The following is a 25,270-nucleotide window of genomic DNA, read 5'->3' as shown; positions in this document are numbered from 1 at the left end:
TTTTACATGTATCTCACCACTGCAAGCTGGCACATGTGTGCATAGGGCAGACTGTTCTGAATCTGGCAATATCATTGCCATGGTGGAGGGATTCTCTGGGGCTGAGCAAATGTGAAAAATATGTGGTGTGCCTTATGGAAATAAATGTTTTTTTTTTTTATTTAGCCCTATGGCTACTCTATTTTTGGCCATTCTCACTACCTTTAGTTATAAGCAGTTATCCTGGTCATTGTAAGTGCCATTGACACAGTAATGAAAAATGCCCTTTCTGCACTCCATATCTGTGACACGAGCTGATCTGACCTGACTGAACCCGAGTTTGCATGTTCTGTACACTCATGATGATTCTAAAACAACTTTTTACTGCATTGTCATGAACAAAGTGAAGGCAAAAAGGTGTTTCTTTGTCGAATAAATTGGATGCCATGCAGGAATTTGCTAGGATCTCAAAACCGGATTATGAACATGCTTTGCCATAGAGAAACACATGATAGCGTTGGATTATGAACATACTTTGCCACCACAACACACAAAAACGTGGGGTAAGTCGAGCTATATTAAGTTATTATTTTGATGTCATTTCGTCTGTTTTATAACCCAGACGGATGCACTTGGTATCAAATGATAGCTCTGTTTCTCATCTTTCACCTGACATGTGCCATATCTATCCGATCACGGGTTCGTGAGTTGGGACTAATTCAAACGAGAGTAGGCTAATGGGTGTGCAGCGTTGGTTTTTGTACATGATTTTATTTTGCAGTCACGTCGTTGTCTGTTTTTATAGCCCAGAAGGAACGATATACTTGGTAATTATACCAATAGATAGCCCTGTGTCTCCTCTTTCTTCTGATATGCTTGCCATATCTATGCGATCACGGGTTCGCGAGTAATTCAAACTAGAGTAATGGGTGCGCAGGTGAACTGTAAATATGAATCAATTTTATTTAATTACATGATATTTATTTTTCTTTTCATACTTGATCGCACAGACAAGTGTTTAGTCTCGTTCTGCTCTGTCACGCAATTAAGGTTTCATCTCGCTGCGATGAACAGTTCCGGAGCAATGTAACAAAGAATTCAGGCAAAGCAGCCTGCCTCTGCCTGACCAGCTATGGCAAGAACCACACGCAGTCAGCAAATGATGTATTTATAAAGTAGCCTAGGCTAGGCCCTATTAGCCTACCTGGAGCCATCTGGAGATATGTGCCTAATATGCTTGCATTTCATCCAAATTTTATCGAAATATTCTTGTAACAGCGTTCCCGCGGGCATCCGATTATTTTTGATCAGCCCCACACATCAATGTCAGAGCCTATCTACCTAACAAGGACAGCCCAACGCAGCTCACTTGGCTATGATTCGTGACACATTCTAACATCTTGGCATTAATGTTCCAACTCATCAACTCACCTGTTACTGAGGTTAAGTAGTAGGCTAGCCTAGTCTACTGTCAAGTGTTTTTAACAGATGACTTGAATTGTCCCGCTGCTGCTGCTGCTGCACTAGGCCTACTCACGATGTGATCAGAACCGTAGGCTACACTTCCTGACTGGGCCAATGGTCGTAGATAGAGTGCAGTAATTGGTTCAGTCCCTGCTTTGCAAAGTGTTGTCGAAAACGGCAGCAATTCTTTTTTTTTTTTACTTTTCACTGAACGGAGCTGGGGGGGGGCAGCAGGGTGGCCAAGCTTTGACCAGTGGTGGCCGTGGCCCCCCCTGGCCACCACGTAGCTCCGGCCCTGGTTTCAACTGAATAAAGCTGCAACTCCTTAGACTGTATCTTATGTCCGTCTACTCTGTTGCGCACAACCTGCTGCAGCAGAAATGAAAGGGGTTAGCCCCGAAGGTTTTAATAACTTATTATGATGACCTGTCTGGAACTGAAGCAGGAATGGTTAGCATATTTCTAGGAAGTAATACAAAACCCAAGTTAACGTAATGCAAATACAATACTAAAACACAACTTAGAACTAGGCCTACTTATGTAGCCTACTCGTCCCACTAACGAGGTTGCTTATTTGTTTCCCCGATCAGCGCGGTGAAGTGCAAACACACCAGGACAAGACGGCTCTAGATAGGGCTGAGCTCCGCTCTGGTAAGGTTAAATGGCGGATCATTCATGAGACGATTTTGAGATGCACAGATTCCCAAATGAATGCATATCCACAGATTTTGTTAGAGTGGTGAAATACATTCACACCGCTGACATTATATTGAGGAAAAATTATAGCCAACCAAGCTCAAGTAGCTCAGTGTAGCCAGACGGACCTTACGTAGGCCTAAATTAGGACTTTAAAAAATATCGGCGCAAATTATCGGCCAGAATTCTGTTATCGGACCGATAATAATATTTTAATTTTTTCACTTATCGGCCAATAATATTTTGGCCGCCGATATCGTGCATCCCTAGTAAGAAGGGAAGCTCATCTGATGCCTTTACTTGTTTAGCTCTTGTTCTCATGGTCCATGGCTACGGTCAGTGGGGTCTTGCCGCAGGAACTGTGAGTAACATGATTCCTCTCCGCCTTAGTTGCTTACAAGAGAGGAGTCTCTGTGAAGATCATTGTGAGTCAGATTAATAATAATTACTATGGTGCCCTTAATTAATACCAGGCGCAGGTGACGGGCGAGCAGCATGTTCACTGCTAGCCTCCCAGGCAGACGCTCCCCCCAACTGCTTCCCACCTCCTCTCTCCCCTCCAGCACTTATTTATTCATAGACACCCAATGAATTAATGAGATTATCGTATGGGCCCAGTCAGATGGCGATGGCACCATTCCCTGAGAGTGTCTCTTCGCCATGGAACATGCACTCTCTCTCTCTCTCTCTCTGTCACTCACTCACACACTCTCACACACACACACACACACATTGTGCATCCATGCTACATTCTCATAGAGCACTGAGGGCACAACTACCACATTAATCACAGCCACTGCAGAGTTTATGTACACCTTAAATTGGGTTCCAAATCGACAGCTCTCACAGTGTTGTTTGTGAGCGAAAATGTGATTTGAGGAATTGGTCCCTCAAGCGCCTGAAGTCCCCGAAGCCCTTAACGAACTAAATCCTCCACTTTAAATCTCATCCCAACGACCTTGACGAGTGATCCGGCTCATCATCTCTCTTTCAACTTCCACGCAACTGCCGCCGCCAACATCATGCATCATCATCGTCGCTTTGGACAAAGGCGTCTGCTAAATCCATAACCATAACCATAACCATCATGCCCAGATGACTCAAATCCATCCTCTCCTGGTTGCTGCGGTGATGCAGTGATGCCGAGATGCGTCTTCTTGGACCCCAGCTCCTGTCGCCTCATTTGTAATCTCGCCCTGTGAATCATCTGCAGGTATCATCTGCTTGCTGAAATCTCATTACGGCGTACACCACTCATGGATATGCATGACCCGTGTGCACATATACACACACAGCAGTAGAATGTAAGGAGGCTGAATTGGGTTAAATGCTCATTTAGAATGTTATTAAACTCCATAAATCTCACAATGAGAAGGGCATCAACCTTGAGTATAGCATTGTGGAAGATATGTTGATGGAAGGGAGAATTAGTATATGGTGAATTATGAATAGCGCAAACCAAGAGCCGTTAGAGTGTAATCTTTGTGTGCTCAGGAGGCTGATGTGTTGCTGACCTGATCATAATAATTAGTCAGACTTACAGGCTGGAGAACAATGCAGACGTTTATTAGACGGTGTGCAACTTTGTGAAGATGTGTGTGTGCAGTGTGCACTGTAATTTAACTCCTCTCCAACAGCAGTGTGCAGGAAAAAACTGTTCGCCTTGTAAAGTTCACGCAGAAACCTAGAGAAAATGATGTCCCTTAACGATATAGAATGTAGATGTTAGAAAATAAAAAATGCCTGCAGCAATAATGTGATATTGAGAGAATAGTGAAAATTCTCAATAGTCTTATGCATTATTCCTCATACATTTGCAGGTTTTTTATGCTACAGATCAAGAATCAAGAAACAAGATACAGAGAATGCACATGGGTGTTATAACACATGAATTATCTTTTATTTTACACTTTTGTCATTTTGTTGGTCTCTGAAGTGTTTTATTTTTCTACATTAACTGCACATAGCACGTCTTGGTCCACTGTAAATTACATTTTCATTGCTCTTTCCACCTTATGATTTGAATAATGTTGTTGTTCTTCATGTGACTGTGCTTCTATTTTTTCTGTGCTACAGTCTGGTCCACAGTGCATCTGGGGAAACAATGTGATTTCAATACACCAGAGAATCACACTGCTCCTGACATAGTTAATTCTGCTCCAGTTTACACCATTATATAAAACCACAGGCTCTGAAGGGGAGGGAACAAGCTGTTTAAATCCATAGCCAAGTATCCAGGCCTCCTCATTACACACTGTTCTGCTCAGTGTGATCCATTTGGAAAAAGCTTGCAAAGTCATGTCATGTCACAGCCAATTTACTACTGAACAACCTCCAGGTCTCTCTTGTTCCCCCTATCGTTTGATTTATAGATGCTTAAGTGAGCCAGGGCTGAACGTGGAGTTCTTAATAGCAGAGTGATCGCTCGAAGATAAAGTTCATCACCCCATTAAGAGTCTTAGTGCTGTAGAACAGTGGCTTATTTCCACTCTCATTTTGTTTTTGGCTACGCTTAGAAATGTGCCTACTGTTGTGGTCTGATCCGCCTGTGTAAACCCGCCACCTGAGCCTCACGATGCTAATCACCTCCCACACCTCCTCCCTCCCCTCTACGCACGGCATACAGCAGATAGGATACAGATGAGGGTATTTCACAGCTGATGCGCACCCTTAGGAGACTGCAGTTTAACTTTGGTCATTTATGACAAATGCTGGGACTTTATGACAAATGCTGGGACTTCATGTCGAATGTCTTCATGACTTCATGTTAAATGGAGAAAGTCATCATAGAAGAACTAGTGAATAACTCGCTGTGCTTTCCCACGCATCTTTCAGAGAGTTTCAATGCTACAGCAAATGTGAAAATAAATATATGATTATCATGTATTAAAAATTTGTATGATTTCCCTCATATCATATTACATTTGAGAGATTATACTCACTCATTTGGGCAGAGACAGAAAATGTGCTGTTTGGTTAAAGATGGTGATATGCATTAGGGAGCACTGGAGCGACACACGGAGCTGACTGTGTTGTCTCCAGAAGGAGACTTGGGGCTTGGGCCTCCTGTCTGTAACATTACACCTGACAAAATCTAACACACCTTGACCCTGTTTCATGTCATTGTGTGTGTGTGTGTGTGTGTGTGTGTGTGTGTGTGTGTGTGTTAGTTTGAACCCAACAAAAGGTCAGCTTCTCTGGTTCCTCACAGTTGATGAAGCACCTCCTTGACTTAATTCTTGTGAGTAGTGGGATCCAAACAAACAAAATATGTCATTCATAGGACCAGGACAATGGCACAAATGAAAGAGATAACAACCCTAGGGGAGGCACAAGGTGCCAGAGAGGAGATAACAGGTGTTCTCCTCCGAGGCACAGGTAAATAAAGTCATGTGGCATCACATAGCCGGCAGTGATCCCTTTCCTCCTGACTGATCTACATATCCTGACAATCACAATCAGAGAGGTGACCAGAGATTGCCTTTGACATACTCTATGTGCACAGAGTTAAATCTCTCTCTCTCACTCTCTCTCTCTCTCGCTCTGATGTGTATGTCTAAGTAATTGTACATGATTTAAGGCCTTTTCATGGAGCAGATGATGATTACACGGCCCTGTGCCTGATCGTCCTGCACTGATTGCCTCCTTTGATCAAGATAAGCCCTTTGATCATGATCCCTTGGGCCTCAGTAATGCTGCCCACAGTGGCCAGAGGATGCTAAACCCCCGTTCTACTACCGGGAGGCAACTGACTCTGACATGTCATTTCTCTGTACTACATCTACATGACAAATGACATGCCACTTTGGTTGCAAACACATACTGCACCTGTATAAGACATCATTTTCACACACCATTTCACACAAATTTTGCCAAAAGACAATGCTGAGGCAGAGGAGGCATAAAAAATGAATCCATTTGAGATTAGCCCTTGGGGCGACAGCTATGAAAGAAGCAATAACCCCTTGACAAGACCATGACAAATCACTTACTAAAGACCAGAAATGAATTTGAGTCACTGGTATGTTTTGTGCACATTTCAACATTATATATGTTGTAATGCTTCATGTTATCATGTATTAGTAATGGATGTCTACCTTTTACTAAATCTGTTGCAAGATTATACATTCATAAGCATCTTCTATAGCATCTTGTAGCATCTTATATATATATATATGTGTGTGTGTGAGTGTGTGTAGTGAGGACTCTGCCTTCAGTGTCAGTGAGTTACACCCACACGTTACTGAGCAACTTTAAAGATAAAATGTTTGTTTTGTATGTGTATGTATATGTATATGTAAGTGTATGTATGCCCTGTTAGGTAAACATCAACCGCGTCTCTCGCTCCAGCTCTCTCTGCACATAAAAGTGTAGGTCTTTAACATCCTCGGGGCACTGGAGCCTTGGAAATGTTCATTTATATGAAATAGTAGGCTATTTTTGGGGGGGCTGTTCAGTCTACAAAACTGGCCAAGAAAAAATGCGCAGCAGACAGTGACAACTGTCTCAGGCCTTCGGGTGTGACATTAACCAAGGCACATTTCATATATTTTAAATGTTAAATGAGAAAAGTGCAAAAGACTCTGGTAGAGATACACACAAGTAATGAAAGAGCCCCTGTGGCATGTGTGTTTCCTCAGTCTGTGATATTTCCTAGCTTTGTCACGCTACAGTGAAAAAATACATCTGCAAGTCATGAAGAAACTGTGGTGGACACTCAGAGCCAAATATGTATATGCTTATAAAAATGGACTCCTCTCTGATAAGAGCTTGCTTGTCCTGTTTTATTTATTTTCCTCATTTTGCACTCAAACTTTTTCTTCAAACGTTTTAGAAGAATTGGTAAAAGGGTAACACAAACATGCACTGACAATAACAATGTCCTTTTACAGCATGTAGCACAGTGCACACAACACATGATGACCAGTACTCTGAAATGAGAGATGGGAGAACCATCATCTCCCCCACTATTTCAACTACGTATATCACATATCAGGATGTAAACAGACTGTGACCGGTAAATGACTCATTCAGATATCGTGGCATCACATAGATCTGTGATCACTTTTCTTCCAACTGATCTACATAACGTGAGGTGTGTATGTATGTGTGTGCGTGCGTGCATGCGTGTGTGAGTGTGTGTGTGTGTGTGCATTTGTGCACATGTGCATGCTAATTGGACATGATTTGAGGCCTTTTTTATGGAACAGATGGTGATTATTCAGCCCCGTTTCTACGATAAACTTAAGGCTGCCGCTGTCAAATATAAATTTAAATACAAACACAGGTATCTATTTAAAATGGGATGTTCTTTAGTTGCATGTCAGAGAGACCTCTCAGCCTCAGTTAACCTGGCCATGTGAAAACAATATTGATTTTACATCAAAGACAGGTAATCAATCGCAACTATGACTCATCAAGTAGCCTTTTAACATCAAACTACCAACCTCCCCAAAGGCCAATTTCAAATGGATGCTTAAAAATGAATGTCAATAGCTGCTGCCCAGCTCAAAGAAACCCACTGTTGTGGGTCTTGAGAGACAGTCCTTTGACTTTTCTGCAGGAGAAGCATTAGGTGGGGCAGCGATTATAAATATTGCATCGTGGGTAAAAGAGCGTGGAGTGCTCGTGTCAGGAATCAGGAGATTACCAACACTCGTTTGCACGCTACTCACACAAGTAAACACACACACACACACACACACACACACACACACACACACACACACACACACACACACACACACACACACACACACAATGTGCTCCATCTAAGGAGGGTAAACAGATGCCAAGAATGCAGTGTGTGGAATACAGTGTGTGTTGCTCATGCCTTGTTAATGGAGAGGTGGGTGACTTGTGAGCTGATGTGATCCTCCTTCTAAGAATGTCCTGGGTGTTGTGGTATCACACAGGGGAGGGCTCGAAGTTCAAGCGCTGCACAGACAAGATTCATCATCACATCTGACAGTTCAGATCCCTTTTTGACATAGGATGGAGACAGTGGAAATACTGTTGCACCTCACGTTTAACTAGACCATTTCTAAAACATATATGTTGGTATAACAAATAACATATACAAATTATTGATAATGATAACAAATCATAAATATATATTATAATGTGTAATACATTCTGGCCATTTACAAGATATTACAGGTTTAAAAACCTTCCAAAGAACTGTCCTCTTTTCGACTATATTGAAACAAGTCAGCAAGCCTTATTGCCTTTGTTTTTTTTTTCATCTCACCTCTATAACCGTCCATAATTGTGTTTTTATTGCTGCACAACAGGGGTGAACATTATTAGTCCATTGGAAAAGAAACCAGCAATCAGATTCAGAGAGCAGGCTGAAGCGAGGTGAGCAGAAACTGAATAATGTATTTAGCTAGAGGCTGTTTCAGAGGAGACTCAGTGTTTAGTCACAAGTTTAAAGAGGTGAATATACACAGTATTGCATGTTCATACTGTGTGTATTTTCTACTTATAAACTTCAGGCATTCAGACATTCAGGTATTGAAGTTCTATAGACAAACAACACACATTGTCACTTGTTTAAACTGACTCTGAAATTCAGAGTAAAAAAGGATCTTCCAGTTCCAAACCTATTCTACCATTCCCAATCGAATTATTTGTGTGTCAGGAAATATAAAAAAAATAAATACGCACAGATTTGCATTTGTTCTCACGGTCATAAATTGCATTTGTTCTAATGATTCAAATATATTAGATATGAGTTGGATAGCTAGATCAGATTGCACTCATGTCTGTCTGAACTCCAGTGTATCAATATTTTTTTTCCAGCCACAGAAATTTGCAAAGCGCCCAAAAACTTGTTGTGGTGCAATAGCAGTTTGAGTTACAATGGTGGGTAGTATGTCATACGTTTGGTAACACAAAGAAAACCCAGTCGACATCATTAAAGCTACAATTTTTTGCTTTTTATTATTGTACTTTTTTAATGAATATCACATTCTGCTTTGAATTGCAATGCACTGGGACTTGGGTCAACTTTTCCTCAAAGCAAAGGTTGAACCATGGGAGCATATTATACTGAAGCGCCAAGAAAGTTCTCTGAAGTTATTTGAACTTCAGCAAAAAAATCCCCCCTTTCCCCTTCAATATTTCATCTATGGGTGGTTGTTTTTAAGAAAGAGGAGTCATGGTCTAGAAAAAACCCAAGAAAAATTCACACTGTCCTCATAGTGGAAATGTCTGCTTTGTAGCAGACCTTTTAAATGAGTGGCCCATGCAAGTAATTACTCTTCCCAGCCCCAGCATGTAGGCCACTGAGACTCGACTCTGCTTTGGAGCTGCTGTTTGCTTTCCGTTAATTATAGTAAAGCATGTTTACACCCATTGGGGGGGGGGGGGGGGGGGTCCTCCCCCCATACATTTGTTTGTTTGTTTGTTTGTTTGTTTTTCGCTCTGACTCACTTTTCCTCATCTCTCACATTAACTTTATTACCAGTGTTGCACTAAGTTGTGTTTTTGTGATGGTTGGTTTTTACAGTTTGCATGGCAATTACATTTACAAGAGATAAAGAAGAATGACCCGAGGTCAGACAGCTTGACAGAATGGCTTAAACCATTCTTTATATGCAGGTCAGTCCAGCTAGGCTACGATTATTACATGACCCGCACAGCTGTATCAAAAGGATAATAGTGTTCCAGCAAAATGACAGTGAATAAGGACAAATAATTGGATGTTCATGAAAAATATGATGTCCCTCCAATTCACCATGCCCTCTCATCTGGAATCAAAGTTGTGTGGTACAAATAAACACATGTTGCATTTCAGTTTCCTACTTTCTTTTTGCTCTCTCCGTGTTGACACCTTTTGTTTGGGAATTGTCCCTCCCATGTAAATCTCAGAGCAGCGCCAAGCGTGACTCACGCTGTTCCAGAGCCTCATGCTTGTGAACACAACCCACTGAGGGTCTGTCAGCCAGAGTGACAACTCAGTGAGAGAGCTGAAATCATTAGGCTGACGCTGCCATGGGAGACCTGCTAACAAGCCCTCATTAGGGCAGAACTGACACATGCATAGAGATGGGAGGATGCAGTAGGGAATAAAGAGAGAGAGAGAATAGATGGATGGATGGAAGACTGACAAATGGACAGATGTAAGGGAGGGGGAAATGGTAGATTGATAGAACAGCACATCTTCACATCTTTTTGTCTGACTTACACTCTGAGAATAATGCCATTCCGTTGCAGGACATCAAAGAGAACTCAATTTTAAACGCACAGCATGAATCACATTCTGTTGAGCCAGCAAATTACAACCAGGGTCCATTTGAAAGCCCTGGAGACGTTTAAAATGCTTGGGTGATTTAATTACAGGTGAGCATTTTGACCTCAAGGTCAAGGTTGCAGTGGTATGTATTTGATTAAAAATCTGCTGGATACTTTGAAGAAACACATCAAATACGCTTAACTGTATATAATGACACTATTAAGGGGCAGCTGTGGCCTACTGGTTAGCGCCTCGGACTTGTAATCAGAGGGTTGCCGGTTCGAACCCCGACCAGTAGGCATGGCTGAAGTGCCCTTGAGCAAGGCACCCAACCCCTCACTGCTACCCGAGCGCCGCTGTAGCAGGCAGCTCAATGTTTCCCTGTTGATTCAGTGTAAATACTTCATATACATTTAGAGAAATTGTCTTGTTGAGGAAAACTATTACAGAAAGAGGTCATTTTAAAAGGGGCTCATGACCCTTTAACTTAAAGTGTCCAACATTAAATAGATAATTCTGTGATAGCTAGTCTGTAAGATCGTGAGTCTGCTCGATATTGCTGCTTATTTACAACACAGCTCAAGGCTATATCAGAAGTGTCACTCCCAAAGGGAGCAGGCGTACAGTGAGGATGTGTGAAGTCTCTGATCTGTAAGTAACTTCAGATGAAAGCGTTCACTAAATGTAACCGAGCGAAGCTTTTTGGCAGATCAAACCTGCAGATTAATATTCAAATGTAGCACTCAGATGGCCAATGGAAATAGGGGAATGAGTCACACTGAATTCTGGAATCGGCATCATGTAGTCATGTAACCCCAAATCTGGTCTAATTGTAGTGCATGGCAAGACCATGGCCGTGTTTGAGTAGTGTTCACTACATGGTTGTCTTGTTTGGGATGGAGGAAAGGGGCTGTTTGTTTGTCTGACTTTCTGTGAGAAGCAATCAGGGTGGTAATAGGTGATGTGTATTTGTTTTACCAAGATAGACAGACAACAGGAGAAGGGTCTGTAGTGTGACATGAACACATGAACACACACACACACACATGTGCACACACGCACACACAATGCATATCTACATGGTGGGGACCTATCAACTATAAGCCCATTCAATCTGTACCATAATCAGAGTTAACACCCAGAAGTGTCATATTAACTCAGTCCTGACAGTGTAGTAGTTCATTCCAGTCCTGTGGAGCTGATTTTGTATTGGCATGGGAAGTACCTGACTGTTGTTGTATCTGCCTGTGGTGCAATGCATTGCCCCAGTGGTTGGCTGCTGTCGACAAGTACATGTGCTACTGGTGACACCATCGCCGGTCATTCCTGCAGGGAGATGTCATCGGGTGCCTGATAGGAGAGAGGAAATGAAGAGTGATGCCGAGCATGATGGAGCTCTGCAAAGTCCAGGACCCCCACTGAGGCATCCCCAACATGAGGGGACCGCTGTGTGTGTGTGGCCAGCATGATGCCTGAGTGTGTGTTTGAGTCTGTGTGTGAATCTGTCAGTATGTTTACATAAACAGTCAGCATTCATAAACACCGAAACAGTCCATATTAGCTTGATTAGCTTGCTATAGCGAACTTTGCTTCATCAGTGTAACTAGTTAAATTTAACATTACTTCTTAAAAATGTAAGCTACTGGGGGATGTTAATTCATATACAGTATATGAAATAAGGTGCAACTTATGAGTATGTAGCGTTGTGGTATAAAAATGTAGCTAGCTTGCTAACCGAGCTAAAAAGGCTTAAGACTGAAGTGTCCAGAGGTACTAAGCGTGGGTACCACAGTCTTATTTGAGTTCAATAGAGCATAGGCATGCTTGAGTAACAGAAGCTATTTTCAACTTATCTATGTGCGTTAGTCTGTGTGTTAGAAAGAGCTTCGATTTCCTCCGATTTCAGCCGGACTAACGTGTTTACATGCATGTGTAAAAACTTTGGTTTGGGTCAAACTAACAATATTTTTTTTCGAATGATTTGTTTTTTATTCCCCCAGAAGGACTGACATGTAGGCTACCCCGCCGCTACAAGTCACACTGCTGTTGGGTCTTCAACCCTGTGCTCAACTCTTCCTGTGACAGAAGCACAAAGAATAATGCAGTGGAAGGCTAATGATGAGCTAGAGGGGCATGGAGCAGAGGGGGACGTGTCCCTTCCACCCCATCGCCAGCGGCCAGGAGACAAGCCTGGATCAGAGCTGGACTGAATTCTGCAAATGAAGGCACTCGGCGAGCACACATTCACAACTCTGCCTGTCCTAATTCAAAGTGATGGATGCATCTTAGTGTGCACAACACCCAGTCATTCGCACTCACAAACATTCACACACACACACACACACACACACACACACACACACACACACACACACACACTGCCCACTTACTGCAAGGAAAAGGGCAGGCATTGAAATGAAGGGGCTGTGTCTTTCAAGTCTGCGCCTCTGGGATTGGTTGTCCTGATGGCTGGAGGTGAGAGGATATGGGGCTCCAGAGAGGAGCGGAGCAGCCGCCCACACACTGACTCCCGCCCGCCCCCCACCTGTTAGGTGGAGATAAGAGGCACCACCACACAGGGCTCCCATCATGCTAACGAAAAACAATTGTCTCCCAGCCATAAACACTCGAATGGACACACAGCAGAACTCACAAATAAAGACACACACACACACATTTACACACACATATGTAGGCTGCCGCATGCAACATACAGGGCATGCTAATGAAGATTGTCCCACTGGTGGCTACTTACTGAGTCACACATACACAGAGAGAGTGTGAGAGAGAGAGGGAAATAAATGAGCGCACCCACCCACGCACATACACAGACACAGACACATACACACAAAGAGAGAGAGAGAGACACACACACACATGCATTCTGCATGCAAATTATGACTGAAGACTCTTGGCCCCTGTGCGAGCATCTAACATGAATCTTGAGAGACAATCTGCAGATGCGTTCATCTGTCAGTCTGGCCTTTCCAGGATCAATGTCCATTATAGCCGGCCCCACCGCGGACCTGCACTGCCCTCCGTTAATCTCACTGATGGATGGCCGTCCAGGTCTGTGTCAGCCGCAACCACACGGCCGCCGTTCTTTGAATGCGTCCGGTCAGCCTTTTGGTTCGGTGATGCACTCAGAGTCACGGTTTTCCTCCAACCAGACCTCAGAAAAAAAGGAAGCTCCTGCACAGTTGCAGTTAAAACTTTATATATTGCACCGTTTCTGTCAGATGACAATTTTTTTCTGACCAGACCTGACATTGACAGCCAGCGCAAGGACTCGATTGATGTGAACCCCACCTACTGAGATTTGAACCAGTCTGATGGGTACAGTGTCCACGTCACCCAAGCTGAAGACATTCATTCACACTGACTGTAGTAGCAAATCATTCCTTGTCTTTTATTGCCGTGGGGGTCCAGGAGACCCAAGGCTTTATGACTGATGTCTCAGATTTACAGCACTGGAATTGTTGACCAAGAAACTACAACTACGTGTCACAGCCCATTTAAGTAAATTTTATTCCATTAATGCTTTGACTGAAGGACCAACAGAAGTGGTGCCGTTCCTCACCTTTAATTAACGACTGGCCCTAATTTACGCATATACTGATTAAATCTGTCACTGATGATAAATAACAGCCATGGAGGAGGGTGAAAAAAACTTTTTTTCAGACCAGGTCAGCATTCATGAGCAATTCAAGAACAAAGTGTTCATGTGATTGGCGGATGCAGAGGTAACGCCCCCCTGCAATGTGATGGCCATGACTGATTTTTGTCTATAGGAAAAGATTGCAGCCAATTGGTTTATCTTTGCCAATGTACAATCAAAGCAGAATACACTGTGACATGGAGAAATGGTGCTCAGAGCAAGCCTTATGAATTCTACTGATTTTTTTTTCCAGTCAGATCAGATTCATTCATTTCTTCGGCTGCAGGGAAAGAAGGAATAATAGAGGGGGGGGGGGTCGGGGGGGTTTGGGCTCAATGATTGGACCATTTTCCTTTGCTTTGGGAACCCAAAATCATTGATTTTCCTTATAGACATTTCTCCAGCAGCGGCGGTGTTAGTCACAGAGAGTTGATGGGGGGGGGGGGTTAAGCTAGGGCGGGTTGGGGGGAATGCTCCCCTGGAATTTGGAAAAATGACTCCTTAAATTAGGACTTCTGGTGAGTTTTGTCAAAAGAAATGGACAGATTGAGAGTTACAAATATGACAAAGCCTAACCATCAACAAATTCAAGGCATCTACTTTGAGAAAAGATGGCAATCACAAGCAGCAGGATTATTGCAGCACTTGAACTGGTCACAACAAAAACCTTAGTATCATTATAGACAAGATTATTCATGTTTTTATTTTGGGTTAATTTTCAGCTTTTTTTCATTTTCAGTACATTATTGGTATACATTTATATTAAATAAAATAATTAAATGAAATGGCACAGCACATATAATTATTATTTATACTTTAATAGCATAAAAAATATCTTAAATAAAAAAACAATGTTTTAAGTCATTTTGGTCCTCCATGGGTTTGGCAGATTCATAAGAAACAAAATAAAGTTGATATATTAGCCCTTTGAGGCCTAGGCTATTTTCAGTATGCAACATTTACTTTTAAGCTCTTATCTTGGTCATTGTAATGACCATCTACACATGCTATATCTTCTTTTTTCAGGACAGTCTGGGCTACCTATAGCTGGGAAAGTATGATGTCATAATATTTGCATATCAAGAACAAGTCATTTAAGTCTTATGTCCCTGGGATATTCTCTGTTTCAGCCGTACTCAGTCCAGCAGCTGTCTTGTGTAGCGTGAGATAGTGGAATCAAAGTACAGAACAGCAGTGTGTGTGTGTGTGTGTGTGTGTGTGTGTGTCTTTGTGTGTGTCTTTGTGTGGGGGGAGGGTTCACACGTTGCATAGAACGAGTAGCCACAGTGGACTTGAGGGGGTCGAAGGTACGTGAGGGGCGGGTGAGGTGGATCAGAGGAGAGCAAAGGATCGTGGGATCCCGCCTACTGCCATATCCCCGAGGTAGCCCTGTTGGTCAACATATCAATGCAGACTGAGGAATCTTCACAGAGCCAGAACACATATGCAATGTAGCAGCAAGTATATGGTGATGATGATATGTTTTAGAGATATGTTAATATCACACTGCTTCTCTGTTTTCATTTCCTTAGACCGGCAACTACTTTTTTTGATTAATTGCCCTGCCATTTTGGTCACGGTGTGTGTTTGTCCTTTAGTGTCAAACCCAAGGATGGATGGACGTCTTACCATGGGATGCCTTATCGATTACCTCAGCTCAGCTCACATGTTAACAGAACTGCTTATGACTGGTCACGAACACTCAGTTGAACATGCTGATAAAGGAAGAGAGAGAGAGAGAGAGAGAGAGAGAGAGAGAGAAAGAAAGAGAGAGAGAGAAAGAGAGATGGATCACAGAGTAAGCTCATATTAGGTGCTTATTAGCTCATATTAGGTCTACCCAGCAAAATGGCGACCTTGAAGACTTCAATCTCTGCTCTGTTAACTCTCCTCAATATCAGCTGTGCCTGCCAATGGCACCCTCACTAGGTCACCCCCGAAATACAGGACTCTTTAGTCTTTTCACTCCTCATCTCTTCCCACTATCATGTCATCTACATACTAACTTAGATGTTATTGTCAGATAGCTGAGCTGTGTGCAGTCCACCAAGACCTAAGTTAACCTTCCCTACCAGACCTTGGATGGTATGATACACCCCCCACCCCCAACCTCTCTCTCTCTCATTCAGGATGTGTCTTAATTGAGACTCGGAGGTGATTTATCTGTGCTCCTCAGACAGAGCTAATAGCGGAGGCCTGGGATGCTGAAATACGCCCCCACTAAAGCACAGGCGAGCACAGCAGCAGGGAGCTATTTATTTATGCTGTTTGCCACCAGCGGTCACACACACACACACACAATCCATACAGCCCATACTCACATGTGGCTAAATGATTGTGACTAGGATTACATACTGCTGCTACTGTCTGTCTGTGTGTGTGTGTGTGTGTGTGTGTGTGTGTGTGTGTGTGTGTGTGCACGCACATATGTGTGTGTGTGTGTGTGTATGTGTGTAGGGCGTGTGCATATGTGTGACATGACACCCTGAAGGAATTGGGCTGTGCTAAAATGTTCTCTCAGAGTGAGGTGTGAAATTTGTGCGTGTGTGTGTGTGTGTGTGTGTGTGTGTGCTTCATGAACCGAATGGTGTGAAATATGTTGTAGCAAATGTCCATAGCTTGGATGGACGGTTCTGTTTGTGGACTTTTGCCATTTGTTTCTCACCCAATTGCTCCCTCACATGAATGGGTCACCTTTGGTCCTCCCTGACCCCTCCTCTGCATCAACCATCATGGAAAAGTAAGAAGTGCTGTCTTTCATCAATATAATGTGTGAACTTTAGAGCTTCTGTCTTTTGTCAATTCCTTTGTGGCAGGCAAAGATCATTCAAGGTACATGTTTCCCTTTGTTTCCCACAAGGCAGAGCTTTGTAAATGCTTTGTCTATAATAATGTTATATTTTGTCTATATAATATGTCTATATATACTTTGTCTATATAATGTCTTGAATTTCCCTTTGAGGATCAATAAAGTATCTATCTATCATCTATCTATCTATAACCATTATTTGTCTGTAACCATTTTGACTGACAGGGATGGAATGCGTTATTTTATCAGACTGAATGGAAAATTACAATAAGTTATAGAATACCAGCTGCTGGCAACAAGTTTAGGTCTAGAGACCAGTCTTCAGGTTCAGGTTTTGAATTTACGCTTAAACATAGAGCTATACACTTCCCTCCCTTGAGTATTAAAACAACCCAGTACATATTTTTTCTGAGGGAATATATAAAAACATGGTGTTAATTAACTGATATGTCTTGGTGAATAATATATGAGATTTTACTCTAACATGTATGTAGCCTGTAAGTTATATTTTCAGCTGAGATGTGAGGTTGTTTAACATCATCATTCTCCTCTCTCCGCCTGCCCCACCCCTCTCTCCTTCTCGTTCTCGCTCTCTTTCTCTCTCTTTCTCTCTCTCTCTCCATTCCTCAGAAGGAAAGGTCAAGTTCGCCTTGACTTTTCAAACAGTCCGCTTTGGCTGAGTAATTGTGTGCACCCATAATTAGAGAACAGCGGCCCTAATTATTTTTGCTGTGGGAGAACTAATGAGAAGCAGGCAGCGAGTGTAGGCGACAGAACCCCCTCCGCAGATCCCCCCCCCCCTTTCTCTTCTCTGAGACTGAAGCCGTGTTCCATCCCTTGCTGTTATTTTCTCAAAAAAGAGGAAGAAATCAAATGACTGTTTGACAGGGAAAAAGTCTAACAATTCAGTGCTCTAATCAGAGAGACTAAGGAGAACTAATATAAGTCTGATTGGCACCTTATAATAGACGCACTCTGCAAAGTGCCAGACAAGAACTCATTTCACTGTCTTAAACCCAACTAATCAGAGCCCAGTGTTGTTCAGTGTTGGACTGATTTGGTGGGCTGTGCTAACTACCGGTTAAAGGACAACTCATTTCCGCTGAAAGTGAGTCAGTAGAAGTTCGGTCCAGCTCTTAATGCAGGGAGCACAGCAGGTGCTGTGTTTTTGAGTGGCATGACACCATATCATTACACTTAAGAAACACTTTTTCAGCCGTATACTCCACAGACCAAACATACTGACACATACACAAAGATGAAGGGAGGTAAGAGACAGACAGACAGACAGACAGACAGGCTGATAATGTCCATAATAACTGAGACTGTATGTAAAATGTGAGATGCTGGGTGAGAGAACAATGGTATAGTCACAGAGGACCATCACTGCATTCATCAAATGAAAGATACACACACACTCCCAAACCCATCACACACTCATAAACTACAAAACCAAACCCATCACACACTCATAAACTACAAAACCAAATCCAAACACACACTCATAAAGTACAAAACCAAACCCAAACACACACTCATAAACTACAAAACCAAACCCAAACACACACTCATAAAGTACAAAGTCAAACCCTACACACACTCATAAATTACAAAACCAAACCCAAACACACACTCATAAACTACAACACCAAACCCATAAAACAATTCCCAAAGCTGTAGAGTAAACACGAAACAGAAACAGACTCATGCCCATACACTCACAATCACACTTACTTACCCACAAACTTACAATCACTCTCTCTCTCTCTCTCTCTCTCTCACACACACACACACACACACACAGCTAGAAAATTATGTCTATGACAGAATGTCATATTGCCCCCGCCCCCAGTAATTTTGTATAATGTTGGTCTTATGGCGCCCCTGCACACACACACACACACACACGCACACACACACGCACACACACATACATACACACACGCACGCACACACACATACACACACGCACACACACATACACACAGAGACACACACACACGCCATAGAGAGGCATACAGTCAGGGGTGTCACAGTAGGGGTAATCAAGTTGACTAATCCGAGTCCTCAGCAAGGGGAGGCCTCCATTAGCATCCCAAAGCACAGCCTCCCTCCACACTGGCCTCCTCCGCCCAGACACGGAGCCCACAGACAGGGCCACACACACGCACACAATTTGGTGCTGTGTCCCTGCACACACACAAAGAGAGAGAGAGAGAGAGAGAGAGAGAGAGAGCTATGTGAACATGAGTGCGCACACACACACACACACACACAAAGACAGAGAGAGTGAGAGCTATGTGAACATGAGTGCATGCGCACACACACGCACGCACGCACACACGCACACACGCACACACACACACACACAGAGAGAGAGAGAGAGAGAGAGCTATGTGGACTTGAGTGCACACACACACACACAGAGAGAGAGAGAGAGAGCTATGTGGACTTGAGTGTGCGCGCGCACACACACACACACACACACACACACACACACACACACACACACACGCGCGCACACACACGCGCACACACCAGATGGACTGAAATAATGCCGACAATAACAGCATTTCACTGCTCTGTAAGTCATTTAGCAGCTCTTAATTAGTGTAGCAGAGCCCAGTGCTAATTGAAAGTTTCCCACATGGCCATGCGCCGTGCCCAGAGCGGCTCGGCTGTTCCCATGGTGATACAGGAGAAAGCGGAGATGACTGACAGCGGGGAACGCAGCCGTGCAGGATGAGAGGATGCAAAAGAAGAAAAAAGAAGAAAAAAAACAACACGGAAAAAAAACTGCAGCCAAATGAAGGAGGAGAGCGAGCAGGCACCATCTCAAGCACAGTTACTGAGCCGTGTCATCTTTGATATGTCGGGGCAGTCTGCTGGAGGATTAATGTGATTTACATGGGCCGGGTCCAGCTCCCTCACTCACAGAACACCAAAGCCAGACAACAGACACACACCAGTCCTTAACACAATTTACCAAAGCTGGAGGCATTCACAAAATGATGACAGATGAAATGATCACAGATGAAATATTTTTTTCATTATAACAAGAGTGAGACAGAGAAGTAGACACACCGGACAAGACCAAACACCGAGTGTTACATTACATGAGTGTTACATTGGCCATGTGTGTGTGTGTGTGTGTTTAATTGCTGTATTTGTTATATACACATCGTTTCCAGTTCATGTGTGCGCAGGTGCAGAACTCAAGCCTCTCATCTGTGTGATAAGGGTCGGCATGAGTCAGGTCCAGGAAGCTCAGCTGTCACGACAGTGGCAGCGTTCACGCAAGAGGAAATGCCACGTCCGGGGACATCTTGTGCGGTCACATAGATGTGACACCAGGTGAGCCATAGATGTGACAGCAATTACCCAATCCGCTAGAGCTCAATGAATATGTGATACCCCTGAAGAGATAATACTTTAAATCTGTGAGCTCCGGTTGATTTTAGGATGTATTGTGAGCGAAATACATCTCAATATAAATAACAAGTCAATAAACAGCCCTCTAATTTAAAAGGTACATTTGACCAAAGCTTTGATGATTTTTGCATTTGTTACAAATTCCCTACACCATGAGCCTGCCTGAGACATCAACCTACCCATTAAATATCATACTCAATGCTAAAAAACTACTATTCACACAACTAAACAGGTGCCAGAGCGCACAGGCTCATCCAACAAGTGAAGTGTGACGGTCTCCTTTTTACCCAATATGTTTTTGCTAATCCCTTTCACTTCCATCTGGATACAAATGGATATAAATGTGTGTGTGGTGTGTGTGTGTGCACGTGTGTGTGTGCATGTGGAAAAAAGGTAAAAGTAGAACTATGAACAGGTCTTTAAAAATGGAGATGGTGTGTAGTTCATGTAAATTATTTAGGGTGGCTGCAAGGCAGAGACAGCGCACTCAGGGGATACTGACCAGTGCTGACCAATGGAGCTGGAGAAAAGGCCATCATCCTATATGCACACAAACACATGTGCACACACACACACACACACAAATATGCACAAACGTACACACACACAGGTGGGTGAGAAAAATCTATGTCTGCCAGAAAATCACCCGTTTTCATATATGTCTATTAGATCTAGCTATTATATTATATTATATTATATTATATATTACTACTGAAATACTATATACGATATATGGTCTTTTGGGTCCCCCACTGTCGACTTCAAAGCAGCGCTGCCTGAAAGGCACTAGAGTTAGGCAAGGGTTAGGGTTAGGTTCAGAGTCAGGGTTAGATGTGCCAGCGCTGCCGACAGTGGGGGCCCAAAAGACCATCAAACATCTTATACTATAAATCTAACTATTATAACTTAACTATATATCTAACTATTATATCTAAAATCTCGATTTCATGCTAAAGGTCTTGGAGTCTTGACAAGTAATGGACTAGCTGCTGACAATTTTTTTGTTTTATCTCAGATAGATAAATAAATCATACAATTAAATCCCAAATGTCTAAACAATTTGGCAAACTTCAAGAGTGACGTTTTTGGGAGTAGAAGGCTGCTTATGATTTATTTTCTGAAACCTTATGCACCTATACAATATAATACATTTGCCTATATGACTGTCAAAATAGTGATCTTAAAAAAGGTGTAGCCAGACTACAACTGAAAATAGCATGAAGTGAGTGCTGCTTTTTACTGGGACTATTTGTCTCCATTATTTCTGGCTCTCTAAATGGAGAGACTATCTCTCTAACTATTTTGGCACTGGAGCTGTGGGCGTGCGTGTCATTTTGGGGAAAATACAGTCACTTGCTGTTTATTGCCTCTAAAAAAACGAGATGCTTGGCATGCAGTTTATTTATCATGCATGAATGAACTACAGTAAGCATGTCGCACTTATTAACAGACATCCACCAAAATATACAGTTATAATGTTCCATTTGTTTCTTTGGGACAAAAGCCACATAAATAAGCGCAGCAAATACGCATGTCTTCCAGGAGTTAACAGAATTATTCAAGTGTGAGACGGTCAGTATGTTGCACAATGTTCCTTCACAGGTTCTTTCTGAGTCCTGTTTGTCCCTGTCAGCAATGGAATGTGGGTATCACTGCGTGATGCGCGTATGCTGCTTCCCCTGCTTCCCCATTCCTCTGCAGCAGCATCCGACGTCGGTGATTTACGCACTGCAACCTCAAGAGACTGCAGCTCCATGAGCTCAAGTTCATGTTTGGCAGCGGTCTCTAGCACCTTCTGCTTATTGTAGTAGATGACGAAGTTGTTGATGATGGGGTGAATTGGCAACGCGATAGCGATTACCCCGCACAGGAAGCTGATGGCAGCGTTACACCTGCCCAATGTAGTTTTCGGATAGATGTCTCCATATCCAACGGTCGTCATGGTGATGATAGCCCACCAGAAAGACTGGGGAATGCTCTTGAACAGGGTTTCTGGGTGACTCTGTTCCATGGTGTATGCCAGAGCGGAAAACACAAAGATTCCTACCCCCATGTACATGAGCAACAGACCCAATTCTTTGAAGCTTCTTTTCAGCGCATAGGTGAGAGTTTGCAGCCCTGAAGAATGGCGCGCAAGCTTGAAGATTCGCGCAATGCGCATTATGCGCAGTGCCTGGACTGCCTGTTGCACGTTGGCCAGCTCCATCATTGCAGTGCCCAGGTATGTCAGGATCAACACTACATAGAAGGGCATTATGGCTAAAAAGTCAACTACATTCATAAAGGCGAGCGCAAAGCGCACTTTATTTGGCGATGAAATGAAGCGAAGCACATACTCCACCGTGAACCAGCCAATGCAGACCGTCTCAATGGCATCCACAGTCGGATGTTCAATGAGATTTCCCTCGACGTCCTCCACTTGAAGGTCTGGAATAGTCCCTAAACACATTACCACAGAGGATACAAGAATAAATAAAAAAGATACAATGGCGATTACGCGAGCGGGATATGAGGACTCGGGCTTTTCCATCAGTTTCCACAGGAACTTTTGGTAACGCTGAGAACGGCTCAGTGCTGGGTCCCCCTCAAGATCATCCAGGATAAGTTTAACTTTGTCGGCGATTTCAGCTAACTCTTCCTCTTTCTCGCTTAAACTGTACTTGCAGCATTCATCCAAGTAATTCAAGTCAATTTTCCAAAACTCCATCTCCTTTATAAAACAGATGGGACAAATGCCTCTTTTCATGTGGATCTCGTCAAAATAGTAGACCTCGATTATACATTTGAAAGAATCAGGGTCTCTGTCAAAGTAGAATTCCTTTTTACTGGGGTCGTAGTCATCGCAAAGGCCCGAAATCACATCAAAACTTTGAGTCGAGAGGTTCACCAACTCCGCCAACCGACTCTCCGGATAACGATTTAACATTTCCCCACATAACACCACCCTTACACCGCCGATGTTGACGGCAATTTCCGTGTCCTCGCTCGCTTCAGACGTTTTGCAGTTCGCATATCGCGGTTTAGGTAAAGTCCACATAGCGCTTTTCAGTTTCTTGACAGTCAAGAATGGTCACCAAAACGTTGAAGAGATGTTTTTGGTAGTTTCACCGGAGACTTATGAGCATAATAATAATAAAAAATAAACATAACAAAATGCCTTCAAAAAAAACGTCTAAGAAGAATAAGTGTTTTAAACAGACTCAGACAACAGACAAAGTCAATGGAAGAGTACATTTAATCCTGATAAGGTGTAAGAGCGCGCGCTTCCGACGCCGCGCAACACCAGTTTATTATCCAGTAACAGGTCTCTCTCTCTCTCCTCCCCCCCTTACTCACTCATACATCACCATATAATCGTCCCTCTTTCCCTCCTCCCGCCGCAGTTAAAGTAGTTGATTTATTCAGTCTGGCTCTATGCGCATAACCAAGGAATGCAGGATAGTCTATACATACAGGAAACAATTTAAATATAATCACCATTCCAAGGACACACACGATTGTAAAGTTATATTTGAAAAATATTGTACTGAAGACTGCTATCTCGTGTAGGCCTATTGATGGCAAAAGTGTAGGCTATGTAGATGCTATGATTAGGAAACCATATTCACAGCGGCGAGATCAGGCAGCGTTACTGCTACTTCAACAGCATTCAAAAACAGTAGTGGACTTGTGTTATTGAGGGCAACACCACGCCTGTTCGCTCAAATTGCGCCATCCGCTGGCTCATCAGAAGCTATGCGGCAAAACTGAGTGCAATTCATTAATGATTATTGAACATCCGATTTCGTTCGTATTTCTCGTCCTTTAAATATATATAAAAAATATCCTTAATTACCTTTCGCCAAAATAGTCACCCCCAGGGTACAAATACCTGAAATACTTTTGCGTTGAACTATTTTCTGATGGGGAAGGTTTTTACCAATGCTGCTCCCTGTGTACATTGTCCAGCACGTCCCCAGTCTAACCTTGCTTGGTGCACATCTGACTGAAAGCAGTGTGATTACAGTGTTCTTGAGCAGAACATGTGTAGAGTGTCCATACCGGCCCTGTGCTAGAGTACAGGCCTGAGCACAGACATCTCCCCACTCCACTGGCTGCTACGTTGTGCTATACTTTAGATTTCATATTGATTGAAGATCAATAAAAGTAAAACTTCTATTCGACAAACCCACACACCATCAACATTCCTAGTAAAGAAAATCTCCTGTTCGTCTCTGTGTTCACTTCTCTTTAGATACATGTTTGAATCATACAGCTCATAGCCAGCTGTCTCATTAACTAATATCCTGGAGCGATTCAAACACTAATTAATTAGATGAGTGGTGAAGTGAATGACATATGCACATTAGGTGTTAAAACACTACCAGGATTGAAGAGGTCTACTTATTACAAAGGCAATGAAGTTAATTTTGTCATGTCATGCTGCACAGCCCATTAGGTCACACCAACTCAGTTGGGAATAAAATGCTTGGAGCGCATTTAGGAAAGCATTATTTAATTTTATAGTCATGGACACTTACTATGGACACAAAAGTCTTGTGGGTCAGAGTGCAAAGCACCCATATTTCTCAAAAACCAAAACATTTCAAAGACAGACCCCACATTCCAAAACAAACTTTCATCCGGTCTCTCCAATGATCTGGGTGGGCCTCCTGCCAAGCTCATTATAAATACAGACCATGATAAACCAGGGCAGTCCTCTTAGTGACACCTGTCAGAAGAGTCGCCCTGAGTGCTCATCGATCATCCAAACTGGAAGCAAGTGCATGGCGGAGAAGGCTGAACTTTGGTGGCAGGAGCCATATTTAAAAAAAGAAACCGCAACAGGCCATAGTCCATCTCACCCCTATTTGGCCAACAGATTGGCCATGGAGCCAGGTCACATTTTAGCACTTCCACATTAACATCTCTCTCCCTTTAACACACACACACACACACACACACACACACACACACACACACACACACACACACACACACACACACACACACA

The 25,270-nt window shown here is 43.0% G+C and overlaps 1 protein-coding gene across 1 annotated transcript; it reads right to left on the bottom strand.

Moving 5' to 3' along the window:
• Window positions 1–21,592: 21,592 nt before the first annotated feature.
• Window positions 21,593–25,267, bottom strand: kcnf1b (potassium voltage-gated channel, subfamily F, member 1b). The gene has a single exon (XM_042071530.1). It carries the CDS (start codon window positions 23,312–23,314, stop codon window positions 21,851–21,853), a length of 1,464 nt encoding a protein of 487 aa, XP_041927464.1. The 5' UTR covers window positions 23,315–25,267; the 3' UTR covers window positions 21,593–21,850.
• Between the last annotated feature and the right edge of the window lie 3 nt (window positions 25,268–25,270).

Source organism: Alosa sapidissima, chromosome 19 (assembly GCF_018492685.1).
Source record: "Alosa sapidissima isolate fAloSap1 chromosome 19, fAloSap1.pri, whole genome shotgun sequence".
NCBI lineage: Eukaryota > Metazoa > Chordata > Actinopteri > Clupeiformes > Clupeidae > Alosa > Alosa sapidissima.
Note: the sequence above shows the minus strand (reverse complement) of the source record. Positions and strands in the feature narration are given on the sequence as shown.